Source organism: Salvelinus fontinalis, unplaced genomic scaffold (assembly GCF_029448725.1).
Source record: "Salvelinus fontinalis isolate EN_2023a unplaced genomic scaffold, ASM2944872v1 scaffold_1493, whole genome shotgun sequence".
Lineage (NCBI taxonomy): Eukaryota > Metazoa > Chordata > Actinopteri > Salmoniformes > Salmonidae > Salvelinus > Salvelinus fontinalis.
This window is the reverse complement of record NW_026601702.1, coordinates 14,389-38,149: the sequence shown is the minus strand read 5'-3', so window position 1 is coordinate 38,149 and position 23,761 is coordinate 14,389. Positions and strand designations below refer to the sequence as shown.

The following is a 23,761-nucleotide window of genomic DNA, read 5'->3' as shown; positions in this document are numbered from 1 at the left end:
GCCATAACAGTCAACCACATGGCACCAGCCTGGAGCTGTCTTATAAGGAGAAGACGACCCATAACAGTCAACCACATGGCACCAGCCTAGAGCTGTCTTATAAGGAGAAGACGAGGAAGGAGATTCTCTGCATAGTGTTAACCTGAATCAACTGAAAATGGAGGAAGGAGATTCTCTGCATAGCGTTAACCTGAATCAACTCAAAATGGAGGAAGGAGATTCTCTGCATAGCGTTAACCTGAATCAACTCAAAATGGAGGAAGGAGATTCTCTGCATAGCGTTAACCTGAATCAACTCAAAATGGAGGAAGGAGATTCTCTGCATAGCGTTAACCTGAATCGACTCAAAATGGAGGAAGGAGATTCTCTGCATAGCGTTAACCTGAATCGACTCAAAATGGAGGAAGGAGATTCTCTGCATAGCGTTAACCTGAATCAACTCAAAATGGAGGAAGGAGATTCTCTGCATAGCGTTAACCTGAATCAACTCAAAATGGAGGAAGGAGATTCTCTGCATAGCGTTAACCTGAATCAACTCAAAATGGAGGAAGGAGATTCTCTGCATAGTGTTAACCTGAATCAACTCAAAATGTCCGCTGCTGTTTCTTTACCCATCTTGAGACTCCACAGACTGACAAAGGATCAATTGTCTCTCTGTGCTCCTAGACTTAATCAGAACAACCAGAAGAAAAACTCCACCACCAGCAGAGGAAAGAAACAATCCACAGGAAAAGGAAACGACTCTGCTGACAGCAAAAGTGTTTCTAGTCAGGAATCACTAGTGCCTAGACATCAGCACTGCCCGAAGGGAAGCAAAAATAAACCCAAGATAATTCTCAAACTCTCCAGCACCATCTTGAGGCCTGACGCAGCAAAACAAGAGGTAGGTTTAAACTTGTGGCTTTTAAATGAAAATGTAATTGAGATCTTTTATAGCATTTGTATCTGTCTGTGTGAATGTTACAGCTATATGTTTACTAGATATCTGTCTGTGTGAATGTTGCAGCTATATGTTTACTAGATATCTGTCTGTGTGAATGTTGCAGCTATATGTTTACTAGATATCTGTCTGTTTGAAGGTTACAGCTATATGTTTACTAGATATCTGTCTGTGTGAATGTTAGTTATATGTTTACTAGATATCTGTCTGTTTGAAGGTTACAGCTATAAGTTTACTAGATATCTGTCTGTGTGAATGTTACAGCTATATGTTTACTAGGTATCTGTCTGTTTGAATGTTACAGCTATATGTTTACTAGATATCTGTCTGTGTGAATGTTACAGCTATATGTTTACTAGATATCTGTCTGTGTGAATGTTACAGCTATATGTTTACTAGGTATCTGTCTGTGTGAATGTTACAGCTATATGTTTACTAGATATCTGTCTGTGTGAATGTTGCAGCTATATGTTTACTAGATATGTCTGTGTGAAGGTTGTAGCTATATGTTTACTAGATATGTCTGTGTGAAGGTTGTAGCTATATGTTTACTAGATATGTCTGTGTGAAGGTTGCAGCTATATGTTTACCAGATATGTCTGTGTGAAGGTTGTAGCTATATGTTTACTAGATATGTCTGTGTGAAGGTTGTAGCTACAGTTCATTCAGAAAGTATTCAGACCCCTTGACTCTTTCCACATTTTGTGACGTTACAGCCTCATTCTAAAATGTATTAAATAAAAAATGTTCATAAATCTACACACAATACCCCATAATGACAAAGCAAAACAGGTTTTTAGAAATGCTTACAAATGTATTCAAAAATACTTATTTACATAAGTATTCAGAACCTTTGCTATGAGACTCGAAATTGAGCTCAGGTGCATCCTGTTTCCATTGATCATCCTTGAGATGTTTCTACAACGTGATTGGAGTCCACCTGTGGTAAATTCAATTGATTGGACATGATTTGGAAAGGCACACACCTGTCTATATAAGGTACCACAGTTGACTGTGCATGTCAGAGATAAAACCAAGCCATGAGGTCGAAGGAATTGTTGTAAGTAGAGCTCCGAGACAGGATTGTGTCGAGGCACAGATCTGAGGAAGGGTACCAAAAAATGTCTGCAGCATTGAAGATCCCCAAGAACACAGTGGCCTCCATTTTTAAATGAAAGACGTTTGGAACCACCAAGAGTCCTGACCAAGAACCCGAAGGTCACTCGGACAGAGCTCCAGAGTTCCTCTGTGGAGATGGAAGAACTTTCCAGAAGGACAACAGTCTCTGCAGCACTCCACCAACCAGGCCTTTATGGTAGAGTGGCCAGATGGAAGCCACTCATCAGTAAAAGGCACATGACAGCCTGCTTGGAGTTTGCCAAAAAGCACCTAAAGGACTCTGACCATGAGAAACAAGATTCTCTGGTCTGATGAAACCCAGATTCAACTATTTTGGCCTGAATGCCAAGTGTCACACCTGGAGGAAACCTGGCACCATCCCTACTGTGAAGCATGGTGGTGGCAGCATCATACTGTGGGGATGTTTTTCAACGGCAGGGACTGGGAGACTAGTCAGGATCGAGGCAATGATGAAGAGAGCAAATTACAGAGATCCTTGATGAAAACCTGCTCCAGAGCACTCAGGACCTCAGACTGGGGTGAAGGTTCACCGTCCAACAGGACAACCACCCTAAGCACACAGCCAAGACAACACAGGAGTGGCTTCGGGACAAGTTTCTGAATGACGTTGAGTGGCCCATCCAGAGCCCGGACTTGAACCGAATCGAACATCTCTGGAGAGACCTGAAAATAACTGTGAAGCAACACTCCCCATCCAACCTGACAGAGCTTAAGAGGTTCTGCAGTGAAGAATGGGAGAAACTCCCCAAATACAGGTGTGCCAAGCTTGTAGCGTCATCCCCAAGAAGACTCGAGGCTGTAATCGCTGCCAAAGGTTCAAAAGGTGCTTCAATAAAGTACAGAGTAAAGGATCTGAATACTTATGTAAATGTGATATTTCAGTGTTTTATTTTTTAATACATTTGCAAACATTTTTTAAAAACTTTTTGCTTTGTCATTATGGGGTATTGTGTGTAGATTGAGTGGGAAAAAATCTATTTATTCAATTTTAGAACAAGGCTAATGTAACAATGTGGAAAAAGTCAAGGGGTCTGAATACTTTCCGAGTGCACTGTATAAATGTACTAGATATCTTGATGTATCTTACTATCGCTTAAGTTTCCTCTGGGACAATAAAGCTCTTTTATTCTAAACCAGGTGAAACAAGAGATGGACGAGCTGCCTATCGAAATGAGAAGTGATGAACACTGGTTGAACTCTGTGAAGCCAGAGAGCTACGACCCAGAGATGGGTAACACCAGGGGACCTACAGAGAGCGACCCCAGGACAGATGCACATCACTTGGGTATCAAGATGAAGGATGTCCCCCTGTACCACCAGGAGGATGGGAGGCAGCTGCAGTCGTCTACTGTTCAGCCATTCAATCTGGCTGCGTTACGATCTGACCTGGAATGTTGGCCTCATAACCAGAAGGTCCCCAGGTTCCCGTGTCCGGACTGCGGCCAGAAGTTCTTCTCCAAAATTCAGTTTAAGTTACATTCCCGGAGCCACACACAGTACCGGCCGTACTCCTGTGAGGTGTGCCATAAAACGTTCTCCCGGAAAGGCAGTCTAGACGAGCACCGACCAATCCACGAGGTGGAGCGCCCCTTCGCCTGCCTCCAATGCGGCAGAACCTTCACGTTCAAATCCAACCTGACCCGCCACATGCGGTTCCACAGCGACGCGCGGCCCTACGTCTGCCCGCAGTGTGGCCAAAGCTTCAAAATCTCCGACCACCTGAAGAGCCACATGACGGCCCACAGCGGAAATAAACCGTACGTATGCCCGGAGTGCAGCCAGAGTTTTGTCCGTTACATTAGTCTGAAGTATCACCGGCTGAGCCACACCGGCGAGCGCCCGCTGTCCTGCCCAGAGTGTCCCATGACCTTTGCTCGGCCGCACACCCTTATGATCCACCGGCGACAACACAGCAGGAAAACACTGTTCTCTTGCCAGGACTGTGGGAAGCAGTTCAAACAGGGGTACCAATTGAAAGACCACGTTACAATCAAACACACAGGGGAGAAACCATACAAATGCTCCGAGTGTGACAAGTGCTTCATCACCCCGGCGTCTCGTAAAGTGCACATGGTTGTCCACACAGGAGAGAAGCCGTACAAATGCACAGAGTGCTGTAGGAGATACAGTCAGAGTGGGCATCTAGCGCAGCACATGAGGAGACACACAGGGGAGAAACCATACAAATGCTCCGAGTGCGACAAGTGCTTCATCACTTCGGCGTCCCGTAAAGTACACATGGTTGTCCACACAGGAGAGAAGCCGTACAAATGCACGGAGTGCTGTAGGAGCTACAGTCAGAGTGGGTCCCTGAAGAGGCACAGGTGTGAGCAGCAAACCAGGTGAGAGGAACCTCGGGGCTACGCCCCAAATGGCACCCTATTCTCTAAATTGTGCACTAGGGCCCATAGGATTCTGGTCAAATGTAGAGCACTGAATAGGGTGCCATTTGGCACACAGCCCCAGTGTTCTGAGTGTAGGAACTGGAGAGAACTGGAGAGTGGGTCCTTAAAGCAGTACAGCTGTAAGCAGCCACGTAGGTGAGAGGCTTCTCAGGTGACTATGGGAACAGGACTATACAGACACCGAGCTGCGTTCCCTATTCCCTAATATAGTGCACTACTTTATGACCAAATAAACCTACAGCTCTGATCAAAAGTAGTGTCTTTCCCCGTGTTACCGTTTCCCACTCCCCGTGTTACCGTTTCCCACTCCCCGTGTTACCGTTTCCCCCGCCCCGTGTTACCGTTTCCCACTCCCCGTGTTACCGTTTCCCACTCCCCGTGTTACCGTTTCCCCCGCCCCGTGTTACCGTTTCCCACGCCCCGTGTTACCGTTTCCCACTCCCCGTGTTACCGTTTCCCCCGCCCTGTGTTACCGTTTCCCCATCCCCGTGTTACCGTTTCCCCATCCCCGTGTTACCGTTTCCCCATCCCCGTGTTACCGTTTCCCCATCCCCGTGTTACCGTTTCCCCATCCCCGTGTTACCGTTTCCCCATCCCCGTGTTACCGTTTCCCCATCCCCGTGTTACCGTTTCCCCATCCCCATGTTACCGTTTCCCCCGCCCCTTGTTACCGTTTCCCCCGCCCCGTGTTACCGTTTCCCCCGCCCCGTGTTACCGTTTACCCCTCACCCGTGTTACCGTTTCCCCTTCCCCGTGTTACCGTTTCCCTTCCTCTCTTTGCAGAACAAAAATGTAGTGCACTATACAGGAAATAGGATGCCATTTCAAACACACCCCTCGGTTTTGTAAAAGCTGCCAAGCATTCATTGTTCCTCTGAAGTGTTCCTAAAAGAGAATCCACTTGTCCCTTATTTGTAACACTTCCACTTGATATTGTTGTGTTGTGACGAAAAGCCCACTCGTCTTAGAGCCTGCATTCTGTGAGTCTCCCTATAAATTAGAGGACTTACTAAACATAAATGAGATCAAGTTCTCCAAGGCGAGGCCACGCCCGTTGGACGATTGATCTAATCTCCTTGGAAACCAAAAGACCGACCAAGGAAGCCGTATCCTACTCAGACAGAAGATTTTCCAGAAAGGACACTGCGGAGCGTGCTGTGAGTTCGCAATACATACTGCGGGGTCAGAGAAATAATTACATTAACTCTAATAGACTTTAGGTCTACTTTCCTGGACTGATAATACACTGAACAAAAATATAAATGCAACATGTAATGTTTCATGAGCTGAAATAAAAGATCCTAATCATTTTTCATATGCACAGAAAGCTTATTTCTCTCAAATGTTGTGCAGAAATGTGTTACATCCCTGTTTAGTGAGCATTTCTCCTTTGCCAAGATAATCCATCCACCTGACAGATGTGGCCTATCAAGAAGCTGATGAAACAGCATGATCATTACACAGGTGCACCTTGTACTGGGGACAATAAAAGGCCACTCTAAAATGTGCACTTTTGTCCCACAACACAGATGTCCCAAGTTGAGGGCTTGTGCAATCGACATGCTGACTGCAGGAATGTCCATCACAGCTGTTGCCAAATCATTTTATGTTAATTTCACTACCATAAGCCGCCTCCAACGTCGTTTTAGAGAATTCTACTGTACACGCAACCAGCCTCACAACCGCAGACCACGTGTATGGCATCATGTGGGTGAGCGGTTTGCTGATGTCAACGTTGTGAACAGAGTGCCCCGTGGTGGCGGTAGGGTTATGATATGGGCAGGCAAGCTATGGACAACGAACACACTTGCATTTATCTTAATGCACAGATATACCGTGATGAGATCCTGACGCCCATTGTCATTCCATTCATCTGTCACCATCACCTCCTGTTTCAGCATGTTAATGCACAGCCTTATGTCGCAAGGATCTGTACACAATTCCTGGAAGCTGAACATTTCCCAGTTCTTCCATAGCCTGCATACTCACCAGACATGTCACCCATTTAGCATGTTTGGGATGCTCTGGATCGACGTGTCCGACAGCATGTTTCAGTTTCCGCCAATATCCAACAACTTCGCACAGCCATTGAAGAGGAGTGGGACAACATTCCACAGGCCACAATCAATAGCCTGATCAACTCTATGTGAAGGAGATGTGTCACACTGCGGGAGGCAAATGGTGGTCACACCAGATACTGTTTCTCATCCATCCAGGCCCCTACCTTTTTTTTTAAAGGTATCTCTATTCCCAGTCATGTGAAATCCATAGAATAGGAATAATGTAACAGGGAAATTCATTGTATGTCGATGTTGCCTCTCAGTGAGATTCCGTCAGGATGGGATAAGTGCTTGGAGGATGGTGGTCTCTCCCTCTCGTGGAGCTGAGGCCAGGGGGCCAGAAATAACTCACAGCCAAAGGAGTGATACCCACATCTTCCTCTCTTGGTTATTTTACTGAACAAAAATATAAACGCAACATGCAACAATTTCAAATATTTTACTGAGTTACAATTCATATAAGGAAATCAGTCAATTTAAATAAATTAATTGGGCCCTAATCTATGAAAGTGGCGTTGTGTGTGTGAGACGGCAGGTCTAATTTACCAACCCATGATCCATACTGTCTCTGCATTGTCCACATTCAGATGTGATCTGATAGCCTGGTCTCACTGGCGATTTCTGGGTGGCAAAACTATCATTTCACGGTTGTGAAGGCATGTGTTGGTGGAGCCTCTCATATTTCCCTCTCAGTTGATGAGACCATCTCATCCTCAAAAGTCTTGTACTGTTGGATTTGCTGAGTTGGGTACGGTGGTTAATTCATGGAGATTGTCCCCTAGACAACTGCGCTGTATCTTGTATACCCTGCCTCCTATATCGTATCTGTTAACTATTGAATTTTCCAACTTATTTAGTCTAGTAAATAAAACCTTGTAAATAAAACCTTGAATGAATTATTTGTGGCATTGAGTTAATTTGCAAGACATTGGGTTCTTGGACGTTTTAGAGCCCGACAACCGTTCAGAATGAGAACATAGTCAATTGACTGTTGATTAACACTGTTGTTGATAGAGGAGTAGATGCTATACCGGTTAATGATGACTACTGATCAAGTTAATTCAAGTGGCCTCTATATTAAAACCCTTAATGTTGCCCTCTTAGATTCATTTGGATAGGACTACCAAATTAATTAAATCAATTAGCTCAATTAATCTTGAATATCCTTAGCCAGAAGTCACAACAGTTGCAATATGTTCACATGGAAATACAGGGATTTATTATAGCTATGTATTCCAATCCAATGCATTAGCCAAAACATTAGTTTCACTTATTTTACCTCTCCTCTCTCCACCTCCCTTACAGACATGAGCAGACATGAATTAGCTGTTGGCAGCTCTGTCGACTGGGTGGCACACTTATTACTGCATGTAATAATAAATTGCAACACTGTTGCAGAGGTCAGAGGGGCAGACGGCAAGGTGTATGCAAAGAGAAATAATGTCTAGGGGCTTTTTCCCCATGTGGAGATCAAGTTTATGAATTGCCTGGCTGGACTGATGGGGGGGGATAGTGGATACGTGTCTTCCATACTCTTATCACCTTTGGACTCTTAATCAATTTTCTTGTGATGATAAGGACCAATGAATAACAATTTATTCAACTGAACTTATGACACCTGAAGGAGCGTCCGTATATTGTTAGATTGGAGAGATTCTACATTAAACCGAAGAAACCCTCAGATAAAAGGTCAGAAAATTGCTTGAAACTAAACAGGAAGTTACCAACGTATACTATGCCACAGGAGGTTGGTGGCACCTTAATTCGGGAGGACGGGCTCGTGGTAATGGCTGGAGCTGAATCAATGGAATGGTATCAAATACATGGTTTGATGCCGTTCCATTTGCTCTGTTCCAGCTATTATAATGAGCCGTCCTCCCCTCAGCAGCCTCCACTGTACTATGCGTATTGATTGACAGGGTTACATATAATACAAATCTAATTTTATGCACCTGTGTTGAGGGCCACCGTGGCAGATGTGTTGTTGCCTACCCTCACCACCTGGGGACATCCCATCAGGAAGTCCAGTTGTTGAGGGAGGTGTTCAGTCCCAGGGTCCTTAGCTTAGTGATGAGCTTGGATGGCACTATGGTGTTGAACGCTGAGCTGTAGTCAATGAGCAGCATTCTCATGTAGATGTTCCTTTTGTCCAGGTGGAAAGGACAGTGTGGCGTGCAGTAGAGATTGAGTCCTTTGTGGATCTGTTGTGGTATCTGAATTGGAGTGGGTCCAAAGTGTCTTGGATAATGGTGTTGATGTGAGCCATGACAAGCCTTTCAAAACATGTCATGGCTATAGATGTGAATGCTACTGGACAATAGTAATTTAGGTTACCTTTTTTGGGCATGGGGACTATGGTGGTTTGCTTGAAACGTGTAGGTATTTCAGACTGGGTCAGAGAGAGGTTGAAAGTTAAGATTCTTGCAAGCTGCATGCTCTGAATACATGTTTCTTCCACTTCTAGTTGAACACGTGACATGCTGTTAGAAATTAGGTCAAACTAATTTCAGTTTTCCTGCATTATAACAAAGTAATATGACTTGTTTGACTTGAGCTACTGGGCCTAGCCTGAAGAGACACCTTGAGACCCTCCCATATACGTAGTTAGGGGTCAGAATGGTACGGCTGCATGAGAGTAATGGATTACATCAGAATGATACGGCTGTATGAAAGTAGTGGATTACATCAGAATGGTACGGCTGTATGAAAGTAGTGGATTACATCAGAATGGTACGGCTGCATGAGAGTAATGGATTATATCAGAATGGTACGGCTGTATGAAAGTAGTGGATTACATCCGAATTGTACGGCTGCATGAGAGTAGTGGATTACATCAGAATGGTACGGCTGCATGAGAGTAATGGATTACATCAGAATGGTACGGCTGCATGAGAGTAATGGATTTCATCAGAATGGTACGGCTGCATGAGAGTAGTGGATTACATCAGAATGGTACGGCTGCATGAGAGTAATGGATTATATCAGAATGGTACGGCTGTATGAAAGTAGTGGATTACATCCGAATTGTACGGCTGTATGAGAGTAATGGATTACATCAGAATGGTACGGCTGTATGAAAGTAGTGGATTACATCAGGAAGCATGATTTTGTTTACTTTTTTGCATCAATCCCTAGTGTTGTGGGAAATTACAGAATTAGTCAATCTATCCCATGTTTTACTGCTTAAAGATCCGTCTCGTTATATGCTAGTGCTTTTCTAACCTGATACAAACGTGTCTTTGTGTGACTTAGCTATACGCCCAGTCTTATGACTAAGATCTGTTCGATCTGTGCGACCGCAGCATGTGAGACATCCCGTGAGTTTACTATCTGCAGGAAGTCAGCTGTGTGGAACCTTGCAGGAAGGAGGAGCACATTATAGTGTGAACTGTGACAAAACGCAGTTATACGGTTGAGCCCCCGTGCTATCAACCTCGGGCTATCAACCTCGGGCCATCTTAATATGCACAGACAAACCAATCGCCTTTTACACTGTTCCACCCCTGATTCCACACATCTGCTAAATTGCCACGTAGACAAGAGGTTGTACTGTGTCTATTAAAAAAAAGACCCGACTATGTTTGTTAATTGCTTCATTTTTGCAAATCTCACAATAAAGTTGTTGTAAGAGGAATCTGCAGTCTCTCTTTTTCTATAGAATTGCTACCACACTAGTTAGCCATAACCTTGTTTGGTAGCTATTTATGAAATGGCAGCGCAGCAGCACACAAGCCTAAGATCACCATGCGGAATGCCAAGCATCGGCTGGAGTGGTGTAAAGCTCGCCGCCATTGGACTCTGGAGCAGTGGAAACGCGTTATCTGGAGTAATGAATCACACTGCATCATCTGGCAGTCTGACGGACAAATCTGGGTTTGGCAGATGCCAGGAGAACACTACCTGACCCAATGCATTGTGCCAACTGTAAAGTTTGGTGGAGGAGGAATAATGGTCTCGGTATGTTTTTCATGGTTCGGGCCCCTTAGCGTTAAGATTTCCCTTCACTGGAACTACAGCATACAATGACATTCTAGACAATCCTGTGCTTTCAACTTTGTGGCAGCCATTTCCTGTTTCAGCATGACAATGCCCCCATGCACAAAGAGTGTTGATTTTGTCCACCCACACCAGATGCAATCGGGAGACGCAGGTTTAAATATCAAAACAAACTGAACCAACTATATTAATTTGGGGACAGGTCAAATTTAGCTAGCTTGCTGTTGCTAGCTAATTTGTCCTGGGATATAAACAATGTGTATTTAAGGTAAAATAACAACCCAAGGTCCTCTACTCCGACAATTAATCCACCGATAAAAGGGTAAACCGAGTTAGTTTTCAGTAATCTCTCCTCCTTCAGGCTTCTTCTAATTTGGACTTTATATGGCGGTTTACAACCAACTTTAAATGTGCATTACCACAACCAACTGGACTGGAGTGTGGACCTCAGTTCATCTTTCAATCACCCACGTGGGTATATGCTCCTAAAAACCAATGAGGAGATGGGAGAGGCGGGACTTGCAGCGCGACAAATAGAATCAAGTTCTATTTTAGCGCCTGGCTACGCAGATACTCGTTGACTCGCGCAAGCAGTGTGGGGGCAATGATTGAATTAGATGTATGTGTACATTTATTTTGCAACGCTCACGCATGTTACATGCTGACCACACCGCTCGTGCACCATAGCGCGCATTCATACCTTAATAGAAAATGACTCAAGTAAAAGTGAGTCACCCAGTAAAATACTACTTGAGTAAAAGTATTTGGTTTTAAATACACTTAAGTATCAAATGTAATTGCAAAAATATACTTAAGTATCAAAAGTAAAAGTATAAATCATTTCAAATTACTTCTATTAGGCAATCCAAACAGCACAATTTTCTTGTTTATTTATTTATTTATTTACAGCTAGCCAGGGGCACACTCAGACATTTACAAATGAAGAATTTGTGTTTAGTGAGTCCTCCAGATCAGAGGCAGTAGAGATGCCCAGGTGTGTGAATTGAACCGTTTGAGTACTTCTGGGTGTCAGGGAAAATGTATGGAGTAAAAAGTACATTATTTTCTTTAGGAATGTAGTGGAGTAAAAGTAAAAGCAGTCAAAAATGTAAATAGTAAAGTAAAGTACAGACACCCAAAAAAACAACTTCAGTAGTACTTTAAAGTACCTTTACTTAAGTACTTTACACCACTGGTTAATTCACTGCATAAATTAAGTTTGGAGCTGTATACAAATCGTCAGTCTTATCAAATACATTTCTAAGTAAGAATTAAAAAGTTTAAAAGTGTTAAAAAAATTATAATAATTGAATTAAGGGCAGGACATATGCAAGGCACTTGATCACGTATCAAAAACCATTTGGAATGTGATATTCTTCTTATGGTCATGATCGTACAGGTACATACACACACACACACACACACACACACACACACACACACACACACACACACACACACACACACACACACAGAGAGTAGGAGACAGTCAACTTCTCATCCAATAGAGGCAACCAATAAAGTACAATTGATCAATTTGAAAGGGATCAATAATTGTAATTGATCAAAGTCTGATCAAGCAAATGTATATAATAATATATTATATGTATTAATGTGTATAAGAAGAACATTTAAAAACAAAGTTCCAATAGTCTAAGAATATTAGACACGTCCTATACCAGATAGAGCCCTAACGCCTATGTAAATCAAAACAGATAGGTATTAGACAGCCTGTCCAAAGAGATATTACAGTATAAGTGCTATTTCCTCCATATTGCTTACACCTATCCACACACACTGACTCAGGTGACTCAGGTTTCCCAATCCTGGTCCGGGGGAACCAAGGCGGTGCACATGTTTTGTTTTTAGTTTAATTCAACTAATCAACTTATCATCAAGCATCTGGTTGAATCAGGTTTGTGAATGCGAGGGCAAAAACAAAAATGTGCCCCCAGGACCAGGATTGGGACACACTGGGGTAGGGGCCTGGAAAGGATTTGGAACACAAACAGGAAGTTAAGTGCTGAGGGGGTGGGGCTTCTTTCCTTACATCACTTCCTGAGAAGTGATTTCCCCTCCTCCAGTTCCTCTGTTTACGTTGGCTCTGAAGGTGTTAACACACAGAGCAAACGTGTTAAAACAGACCCAGGATAAAGGTAGTGTGTGTGTGTGTGTGTGTGTGTGTGTGTGTGTGTGTGTGTGTGTGTGTGTGTGTGTGTGTGTGTGTGTGTGTGTGTGTGTTCTAGCTGTTCCTGTAAACTTCCAGTCATTGTGCTAACGCTAGTTAGCAATGGGCCAGAAACGACCTTCAAACTGCACACAGAGACATTCAAATGTCCATTCGTGAAAGAAACCACAAAACCTACTCTAGACTTGATCAGTGTCTACAGATAACTTCAACAACATAAAAGTCTTTATAAAAGCTACAAGATGAAACCGATCACACAGCAGCATCTTCAACGTGGAAGATCGGTTCTCATGCTTGGTTAAAAAAAAGGGGTTGACAACCTGTCAACTGCTTGATAGCCAATCAATGGGTGAGGGGGAGGGACATTCATGGCCAACGCTATACCCTGATTGGTCCAGATCCATACCAATCATTCTGATTTCAGTGTCAGGGTCCGTTGACTCGAGTGTAATTGGTGCACTCAGCAGGGATTGGTTCAGGACAGCATTAAAAAAAATATATATCACGGTTCTCGTCCGTGATTGGTTGTAGTGTCAGTCACTGAGTGTTACCCGATAGGATGGTTAGTGCCGCCTCCACACTGGCGGTGTGTCTAAGATCCGGCAGATCTGCTGCCAACAGGACCTCCAAGACCGAATACTGAGAGAGAGACAGAGAGGAGACAGAGGGAAGAGAAGAGACAGAGATGAGATGCAATCAGTCTGATTATACTTCATCATTGGTAGTCAACCAATGTACCTGCAGGCCAGAACACACCCAGTCAGTCAGTACCTGCAGGCCAGAACACACCCAGTCAGTCAGTACCTGCAGGCCAGAACACACCCAGTCAGTCAGTACCTGCAGGCCAGAACACACCCAGTCAGTCAGTACCTGCAGGCCAGAACACACCCAGTCAGTCAGTACCTGCAGGCCAGAACACACCCAGTCAGTCAGTACCTGCAGGCCAGAACACACCCAGTCAGTCAGTACCTGCAGGCCAGAGAAGACGAGTCCGACCCCTCGTAGTTTGAACTGTCGTAGCAGGTCCCTGAGCTCGTTGACAACTGTATAGTCTACAGTATTGACATGATGACAGTCCAGGACCACTGACCTAGGAGGAGAGACTGAGGGAGACAGACAGGGAGGGGGGAGAGAGAGGCAAGCACAAGAGGAGGACAGATTAGTCTCGCTAGGCAGACGGATTGCCTCCCACATTAACAATGTTCCAGCATTCCAGAATACACACACTCTCTTACCCTGTAGTGCCCGAGTGTATAGGACAGTGTTGAGGTACTCTGTGGAGGGGAAACTGAGTCCACTATCCAACTCCATCACCAAAACACCATGATCACACACCTGTACACACACACAGACACCTGTTACACACACAGAGAACACACACACGCGCACTCACACACACCTGTTACACACACACAGCCCGTAGTATTATACACACACACACACATTACCTTTATGCTGGGCCTGGCTACATTGTAGAGCAGCATGAGTCCAGAAACAACTACACCTCCCACAATGCCGTACTGCACCTCCCAGAAACTCAACAGGAAGGTGGTCAGGAACGGCACCAGGTCAAGCTCTAAGACACACACAGATTTTAACACTCACACACACATATAGATTTGAAATACACACTGACACACAAAGGATGTAAAAACTGTGAGACAAACACACAGATTTAAAACACACAAACATACACACTACTCACTGCGTATCCTCCAGAACTGTATGACGACACGGTAGTCGATCATGGGAGCCACAGCACAGATGATGACAGCTGCCAGAGAGGCTTTAGGGATGTAGTAGAATGCCGGCATCAGGAAGGCCAGGGACAACAGCACTACCACACCTCAACACCAGACAGATACCACACATTAATTACAGTATACTAACTACTAAACAATACACTACCACACCTCAACACCAGACAGATACCACACATTAATTACAGTATACTATCTACTAAACAATACACTACCACACCTCAACACCAGACAGATACCACACATTAATTACAGTACAGTATACTAACTACTAAACAATACACTACCACACCTAAACACCAGGGGGCGTCAGACACTACACAATAATTACAGTAAACCAACTACTACACAATACACTACCACACCAGACAGATACCACACATTAATTAAAGTATGCCGGGGCGGCATAGTAACCAGAAGGTTGGACTAGTAACAGGAAGGTTGCAAGATCAAATCCCCGAGCTGACAAGGTAAAAATCTGTCGTTCTGCCCCTGAACAAGGCAGTTAACCCACTGTTCCTAGGCCGTCATTAAGAGAAATTAAGAGAGAGAGAAATGGGAGGGAAATTTTAAATTCTGTCTTACCAGTGACTATGCCTCCGGCTGGTGTACACACCCCTGTCTGGGAGTTCACCGCAGTCCTGAACATGGGCAGATTATACATTAGTGTGTTTAACACACACAACACACAGGAAAAATGACACACACACATTAGTGATGTCAGTATCATGACACTCCGACACCAGATTTTTCAGGGCAAAAAATAAAACATGAAGCAGACGAAACTCCTTTAAAACCTACTTTTGTAACATATTGTGTGGTATAACTTGCTAAATAAACAAATGTGATTCTGGGTGACGACATCAGGTTGTTAGTTTCCAACATTAGGACTGTTTCAGGAGCTTCAGTCCGCTTCATGTTGTGTTTCCTTACTTCCTAGTATCGCCATACTGGTGTCATGGCAACACTAATGCACACACACCTTCCGAAGCTTCCTGTGACCGGATAGGCTGAGACGAAGGATCCCATAATGTTGGTTAGACCAATAGCAAACAGTTCCTGGTTGGCATCAATCCTATAGTCATTCTGACTGGCTGGGGATTTAAATCAAATCGAACTTTAAGTTAAACTCACTTAACAGCAAAGAAGATGGAGAAACAGAATAATTATGCAAATAAGTTAAATATACCGATTTGAGATATTCCATCCTCAAAGTGACTTCTCTGGTCAAATAAATAACAAATAAACATTTAACACACATTGGTACAGAAAGAGCACACCAGCAACATGGCACAAACACACACACACACACACACACACACACACACACACCGAAGGCTCTCACCGAAGGCTTTAGCGATGGCAATGCTCTCCAGTACTCCCATGAAGGGGATGACAGCCAGCCCTCCTCCAAAATCCTAACACGGGATTGGTCAGAAGAGGTTTTCAATCACTCATATCTGAGATGTGATTGGACAACGGGGTTCTAATGACTAATTACTGTTCCCTGATTGGCTTAGCATACTGACCAAGAGCGACTGGGGACCTTTGCTGTAATAGCTACTTGTTACTTTTCACTGTAACCTAATTGGAAAACACAATACTATCACAACTCAACACTGTGAAAACTCAACACTGTGACAACTCAACACTAATATCATTGGTTCAGCTCACTCTCCCCAACGGTGATAACTAAATTCCGTAATATAATTGGTTGACACCCACTCTCCAGTGTCAACTCTGTATCCACCCCCCTGTCACTCCCCCACTCTGTATCCCTATTGGTCTGTCCCCCTGTCACTCCCCCACTCTGTATCCCTATTGGTCTGTCTCCCCCGTCACTCACCTCTACGATCTCTCCGAAGCTGATGCCGGTACCGTTGGGCGTTGTCTCGGAGAGGGGAGGTGCTCTGAACGGCGGCAGGCCCTGGGACGTTTTCCCGGTAATGGTGAAGACCGGTGAGCCAATCGCATTCCACGAGAACGCCACGAAGGACGCCGCCACTACGACCAACGCATTACGCACTGAGGTGGGGAGACGCACACATTATACTCTCACACACACACACACACACACACACACACACACACACACACACACACACACACACACACACACACACTGAGGTGGGGAGAAGCACACATTATACTCACACACACACACACACTGAGGTGGGGAGACACACACATTATACTCTCTCTCACACACACACACACACACTGAGGTGGGGAGAAGCACACATTATACTCACACACACACACACACACACACACACACACTGAGGTGGGGAGACACACACATTATACTCTCACACACACACACACACACACACTGAGGTGGGGAGAAGCACACATTATACTCTCACACACACACACACACACACACACACACACACACACACACACTGAGGTGGGGAGAAGCACACATTATACTCTCACACACACACACACACACACACACACACTGAGGTGGGGAGACGCACACATTATACTCTCACACACACACACACACACACTGAGGTGGGGAGAAGCACACATTATACTCTCACACACACACACACACACACACACACACACACACACTGAGGTGGGGAGACGCACACATTATACTCTCTCACACACACACACACACACACACACCCCAGGTACTGACCGGTAGCGATGCCCCAGACCAGAGTGTGAGCGGCCCTGGTGAGGGGGGCGTCCTGTTCTGACGGGGGTTCCAGGGTACTCTTCATCCGCTGCAACGTCACCAGCAGACACAGACACAGCAGACCTAGAACCACATCTCCTATCCTACACACACATTACAACGATATTACACAGACACAGCAGACCTAGAACCACATCTCCTATCCTACACACACACATTACAACGATATTACACACACAGCAGACCTAGAACCACATCTCCTATCCTACACACACACACATTAAAGATATTACACACACACACACACGTTACAACGATATTACACACACACACGTTACAACAATATTACACACACGTTACAACAATATTACACACACGTTACAACAATATTACACACACGTTACAACAATATTACACACACACGTTACAACAATATTACACACACACACAAAAGTGTAGCCTACTGTACCTGGTCTCAGGTATCCTGTAGTTGTAGACCTGTCCTCTACTCTACCTGGTCTCAGGTATCCTGTAGGTGTAGACCTGTCCTCTACTCTACCTGGTCTCAGGTATCCTGTAGGTGTAGACCTGTCCTCTACTCTACCTGGCCTCAGGTATCCTGTAGGTGTAGACCTGTCCTCTACTCTACCTGGCCTCAGGTATCCTGTAGGTGTAGACCTGTCCTCTACTCTACCTGGCCTCAGGTATCCTGTTGAAGGTGTAGTAGACTTGCAGGAAGAACTCACGAGGTATGTCCTTCAGTCCCAGCACATTCTGGAGACAAAACAACACTGGATTAACACTGTCCTCACACAGGGATGGGGTGCATGTGTGTGTGTGTGTGTCTTACCTTGACTTGACCGAAGCCTATGGTTACCGCGGCAGCACAGGTGAAGCCTTTGATCACCGGAAAGGAGATGAAGTCCAGAAGAAACCCTGAAACCAGAAATAATGTAGAACCAGAACTATGAGGGTGATCTAGAACCATGAGGGTGATCTAGAACCATTGGGGTGATCTAGAACCATGAGCTAGAACCGTGAGTGATCTAGAACCATGAGGGTGATCTAGAACCAGAACTATGATGAACCAGAACCATGAAGATGATCTAGAACCAGAACCATGAGGGTGATCTAGACCTACGAGGGTGATCTAGAACCACAAGCGTGATCTAGAACCACAAGCGTGATCTAGAACCACAACGTTGATCTAGAACCAGACCTACAACGTTGATCTAGAACCAGACCTACAACGTTGATCTAGAACCAGAACTACAACGTTGATCTAGAACCACGGCGTTGATCTAGAACCAGAACTACGGCGTTGATCTAGAACCAGAACTACGGCGTTGATCTAGAACCAGAACTACGGCGTTGATCTAGAACCAGAACTACAGCGTTGATCTAGAACCAGAACTACGGCGTTGATCTAGAACCAGAACTACGGCGTTGATCTAGAACCAGAACTACGAGGGTGATCTAGAACCAGAGGTGATCTAGAACCAGAACTATGAAGACAATCTACAACTGGAACTATTATTTCTCCCCTACCCAGACGTAGTAGAGCCATGGTGGTCTGTATGGTTCCACAGAGCAGGCTGAGGAGGACGGCTCGGACCGGGTCTCCCCCCACGTAGGAGGCACACAGCAGGGACATGATGGCAGTAGGACCCAGGGTTACATCCTTGGAGGTTCCCAGAAACGTATAGATGAACCCACCCATGAAGGCTGAGTACAAGCCGTACTGTAGAGAGGGGGATAATTTGACTTAAAGGAAGTAGAGAGAGAGAGAGCACTTCCTAACCTCCTGCCAAATGTGTAACCATATTAGAGACACATATTTCCTTCAGATTACACAGACCCACAAATAATTTGAAAACAAATCCAGTTTTGATAAACTCCCATATCTACTGGGTGAAATACCACAGTGAGCAATCAGTCGCAAGATTTGAGACCTGTTGCCACAAGAAAAGGGCAACCAGTGAAGAACAAACATTGTAAATACAACCCATATTTATTTATTTTCCATTTTGTACTATTTGCACATTGCTGTCACAACACTGTATATAGACATAATATGACATTTGAAATGTCTTTATTATTTTGGAACATGTGTGAGTGTAATGTTTACTGTTAGTTTTTATTGTTTATTTCACGTTTGTTTATCCATTTCACTTGCTTTGGCAATGTAAACATATGATTCCCATGCCAATAAAGCCATTTGAATTGAAAGACAGAGACAGAGACAGAGACAGAGACAGAGAGAGACAGAGACAGAGAGCGAGAGAGAGAGAGAGAGCGAGAGAGAGCAGGGTAGGAAACACAAAGAAAGAGAGGAGAAGTGAGGGGGATTGTAGGAGAAAATGGAGGGAGAAGAGTGTTATGTCAGGTAGCAGGTAAAAGAATCCCCAAGGTAAAGCTGTAGTGTACTAAAACATGAGAGGACTTGATGACTATGGTCTACAGATACTCAGGCCTATGAACGGTGTCCCAACTGTGTACCTATTCCCTAAACTATTCCCCCATAGGGCTCCGGTCAAAAGTAGTGCACTATATAGGGAATAGGGTGCCATTTGGGATGCACCCTGAGGTCTATAAAGCTATATGATCCAATAACATGTTCAACATTACACTCAACTATGCTTACTGTGAGGAGTTGGGAAATGTAACACAGGTGTGCCAAAAGTTGAGCAAGACAACACTAGAAACAGCATGTGATCCTTCTGGCGTGAGAGGCCTTGTCCCAGAGATATAGCAGGTACTTCTACTACCACTCACCAGTACAGGTAGGCCTAACTATTCACCTGTACAGACAAACCCCCGCCCCTGGCCCCTCCCTCTCACCTGTACAGACAAACCCCGCCCCTGTCCCCTCCCTCTCACCTGTACAGACAAACCCCCGCCCATGGCCCCTCCCTCTCACTTGTACAGACAAACCCCCGCCCCTGGCCCCTCGCTCTCACCTGTACAGATAAACCCTGCCCCCGGCCCCTCCCTCTCACCTGTACAGATAAACCCCGCCCCTGTCCCCTCCCTCTCACCTGTACAGACAAACCCCCGCCCCTGGCCCCTCCCTCTCACCTGTACAGACAAACCCCCGCCCCTGGCCCCTCCCTCTCACCTGTACAGATAAACCCCGCCCCTGGCCCCTCCCTCTCACCTGTACAGACAAACCCCGCCCCTGTCCCCTCCCTCTCACCTGTACAGACAAACCCCCGCCCCTGGCCCCTCCCTCTCACCTGTACAGACAAACCCCGCCCCAGCCCCTCCCTCTCAACTGTACAGACTATGGTCTACAGACACTCAGGCCTATGAACTGTGATCCATCGGCTCTCTCACCTGTACAGGTAGGCCGGCCACCTCAGCATAAGCCAGGGCCTGTGGTACAGTGGTTAGACCCACGGTGAGACCTGCTATCAGGTCCATCTGGAGCCAGCTCAGCCTGTACCTGGAGGTGGAGAAAACACAGAAAGACTTGTGTTAGCTCCCCAAGGATTTAGATTGAAAGAGAAAGAGAGAGACAGAGACCAAGACATATTTGAAAGTAAATAAATAACGTTCCGAGATCATGCTTCAATAAGACTTTTAATAACCCTGCTAGCTTAGTTTGGGTTAACAGTTCTGAACTCCCAGCACAGATAAGCATGTGAATTTCCATGCGTCCTAAGTATCAATCATGCAAATACATTTATTTTATGGTGGCAAGGCGTCAGTGAGATTCAAATCTACGATCTTCTGTTCTCTATCCATGGAATTAGTCCACTGCGCCACCAGGATGCAGCTAGCAGGCCATGTTTTCTGAACTCTTACAAAGCTGGTCATTTTAGTTCATTTAGACCCCATATCAAAGTAATCAACCACTCATTAAGATCAGGGTTGGCCAATCAGTGGGCACGGCCAACAACTGAACATATGTTAAATAATAAAAGGAGTTTTGTTGACGCTGAGAACGGAATGTTTTTAAATAACATTCTTAGAACGTTCTTTGAACTTTAACCTTTTCTTGTGGTTTTTATGGAAGGTTTTCTTAATGTTCTGAGAACATGACTTTAAATCGAACCATGAGGAAACCTGTAGAAAACGTCATGCTAAAGTACTGACGTTTCCACCGAAGAAACACATGGTTCTCAGAACATTATGTGCTAGCTGGGCAGCCTTTGTCTCTCATCACCAGAGAAAGAGATGAGGGTGGGACACCTACTTGGGTAACCAGGTAAGGATGGGGAGCCAGGCCTGGAGGGTTCTGTAGGAGCAGCAGGAGGCCATTCTCTCCCCCAGAGAGGACCTTCCGATCTGAGGCCCGGGCCGGTCCACCAGGGGCTCCATCATGTTGCCTGGAACCAGGAAGGAACAGGACAGAGGAGGGTCTGTAGTTGGTGAAGGGCCGAACATGAGATGAAGAGGAGGCGGAGAGATGTTAATGCAGACAGAGAGCAGAGTCACACAAAGTGCTGACAAGCAGACTTTGAGACTACAGTACACACACACACACACACACACACACACACACACACACACACACACACACACACACACACACAGGAAAACCAATCCAATGTCTCCATTCCATAGACACACAAACAGGCAAAACCAGGAAGTTACTGTAGGTGGCAGCAGTAGGCCAGGTAGGTTGTGGTTGCTTACCTCAGTCCTCAGGGTGGGTGAGGCTCAAACTCAACTATAATATGACATCCACGTCTTCACACTCCAACTAGGCAGGTCAAAGACGACAAAACACCAAAAGAATCACCAACGTTCCCAGAACCGTCACATCTCAAATCATTCTAGAATCCAGAAAGGCAAGATCCTCCCAGTGTGTCTCCATTCCATTTTTGGAATTACTGGTGCACTCACTGTGATAAAAGAACAGAAAGAAAGTAGAAAAGTGGTCAATTAAATCCAGCAATAAAAGTCCAGAAAGAACAAAGATAGTAAAATAGAGGACATACTGTAGTCTCCTGACAGACTTAAAGGAAAATGGTTTTGCTTGTCAGCAATCGAGTTTAAGATAAGCTACTTTCAAAATACAGAAATCATTCCCGTATGACGTATTCGGCATCATATGGTGATGATGTTTATATTTTGAAAGTTGCTTATCTTAAAAATTGGATTGCTGACTAGCGAAACATTTTGGGAATATGTCAACAATGGACTAATGAAAACAAATACTGTGCCAAATGGTCGTTTTTGGGTGGAGTTTTCCTTTAACTATTAAAATCCTACCCACAAGTGTGAGATTTATATCAGGGTGCCAACCAAGATGAACTAGACTGTGAGCTACGTGCATTTATCAGTCAGTCTACTGTACTCTACTTTCATGAGTTCTACTGTACTGCCAACAGAGCATGAGCAAAATATTTTTGGCTCACTTATTTATTGAATATATAGTTTCTAAATTCAGTCGAGGCAAAAGAACATACACAGCCTAACATACGTAGATTGATTTAACTATCACCATGCCAACCCACTCCATTTAAAATCTATGGCTATGGTATCACCATGCCAACCCACCCGATTCCATTTAGAATATACGGCTATGGTATCACCATGCCAACCCACCCCATCCCATTTAGAATATACAGCTATGGTATCACCATGCCAACCCACCCCATTTAGAATATACGCCATGGTATTACCATGCCAACCCACCTCATCCCATTTAGAATATACAGCTATGGTATCACCATGTCAACCCACCACATCCCATTTAGAATATACGGCTATAGTATCACCATGCCAGCCCACCACATCCCATTTAGAATATATGGCTATGGCGCTGGTGGGCAAATGTAATATACACTGTCTAGCCATGATCACATGACAATTTGGTTGAAGATCTACTTTACAATTTGCATTCTGGTCTCATACAGTTTTAAATTTGTCATTGGGTTCACAGTCATTTTCATAGCTGCTCAGGCCTCAGGCACACACACACACACACAGTCAGAATGGTATGTACGGCCTGCACCAGGAAATCCATCACTTCAACTCGTTTGACGGAGTACAAAGCCTACCTCTACTGCTGGGCCAAACTAACATATGCACAGGTAGGTAACACACATTCACACGTCACACTCATCATCACACGTACGCGCACACACACACACACACACACACACACACACACACACACACACACACACTTAGCATTGCCAAGACCTTACGCGCACACACACACATATATAAATATATATATATATATATATATATATATATATATATATATATATATACACTGTACAGACACAGACAGACACACACGGACGGACGGATACACGGACAAACATACTGGGCAGGCAAATACTGACTGGCAATAAAACAATCCAGTGGAATGGACACAAAATGAATTACTTAAATAGACAAACCTATTTCCAGGCGTTCTATTCTTTATGAAACGCCTGTGTTCTTTAATCACAATACATCTGTTCTTTCGTTTACTGACCACAGCAACTAAGCGAGGTCAGCAACATAATCACTGCAGTCACTTCAAAACCACTTCCCTTAAATTTAACTTGTGCAGATCAAGAAACCGCCTTCCCTAAATGTCACTTGCGTTGAGCAAGAAAATAAAAGAGCGACTTCCGTTGCGTCCACTCTTCTCCGGCAAAACGTAAACACTCCG

General features: G+C 44.7%; 2 protein-coding genes across 3 annotated transcripts; one reads left to right on the top strand and one right to left on the bottom strand.

The window, feature by feature from the left end:
* Nucleotides 1-6: 6 nt before the first annotated feature.
* Nucleotides 7-7,441, top strand: LOC129849492 (zinc finger protein 320-like). The gene is made up of 2 exons (XM_055916323.1): nucleotides 7-883; nucleotides 3,218-7,441. Exons 1-2 carry the CDS (start codon nucleotides 158-160, stop codon nucleotides 4,424-4,426), a joined length of 1,935 nt encoding a protein of 644 aa, XP_055772298.1. The 5' UTR covers nucleotides 7-157; the 3' UTR covers nucleotides 4,427-7,441.
* A 4,256-nt stretch (nucleotides 7,442-11,697) lies between these two features.
* Nucleotides 11,698-23,739, bottom strand: LOC129849490 (sodium-independent sulfate anion transporter-like). Of its 2 annotated transcripts, none has more exons than XM_055916318.1 (17): nucleotides 23,505-23,739; nucleotides 21,784-21,992; nucleotides 21,341-21,506; nucleotides 20,479-20,587; nucleotides 18,691-18,883; nucleotides 17,993-18,078; nucleotides 17,837-17,916; nucleotides 17,143-17,285; nucleotides 16,336-16,514; nucleotides 15,835-15,907; nucleotides 15,472-15,583; nucleotides 15,075-15,130; nucleotides 14,435-14,575; nucleotides 14,178-14,305; nucleotides 13,965-14,064; nucleotides 13,699-13,832; nucleotides 11,698-13,368 (listed from the first exon to the last, which is right to left on the bottom strand). In XM_055916318.1, the coding sequence occupies exons 3-17, from the start codon at nucleotides 21,466-21,468 to the stop codon at nucleotides 13,267-13,269; spliced, it is 1,764 nt and encodes a 587-aa protein (XP_055772293.1). In that variant the 5' UTR covers nucleotides 21,469-21,506; nucleotides 21,784-21,992; nucleotides 23,505-23,739; the 3' UTR covers nucleotides 11,698-13,266. The 2 variants fall into 2 exon arrangements, with proteins under 2 accessions (XP_055772293.1, XP_055772294.1); XM_055916319.1 differs by having other exon boundaries at nucleotides 21,341-21,473.
* Nucleotides 23,740-23,761: the final 22 nt, after the last annotated feature.

Bases quoted from the DNA above. Each gene is read 5' to 3' on its own strand.
- LOC129849492 (XM_055916323.1), top strand. From the start codon at position 158: ATGGAGGAAGGAGATTCTCTGCATAGCGTTAACCTGAATCAACTCAAA. The intron at 884-3,217 runs GTAGGTTTAAAC...ATTCTAAACCAG, and splicing joins CTGACGCAGCAAAACAAGAG to GTGAAACAAGAGATGGACGA.
- LOC129849490 (XM_055916318.1), bottom strand. From the start codon at position 21,468: ATGATGGAGCCCCTGGTGGACCGGCCCGGGCCTCAGATCGGAAGGTCC. The intron at 17,286-17,836 runs GTAGAGTAGAGG...ATGTGTGTGTAG, and splicing joins AACAGGATACCTGAGGCCAG to GATAGGAGATGTGGTTCTAG. The intron at 14,306-14,434 runs GTGAGTAGTGTG...TGTGTGTCTTAG, and splicing joins ACAGTTCTGGAGGATACGCA to AGCTTGACCTGGTGCCGTTC.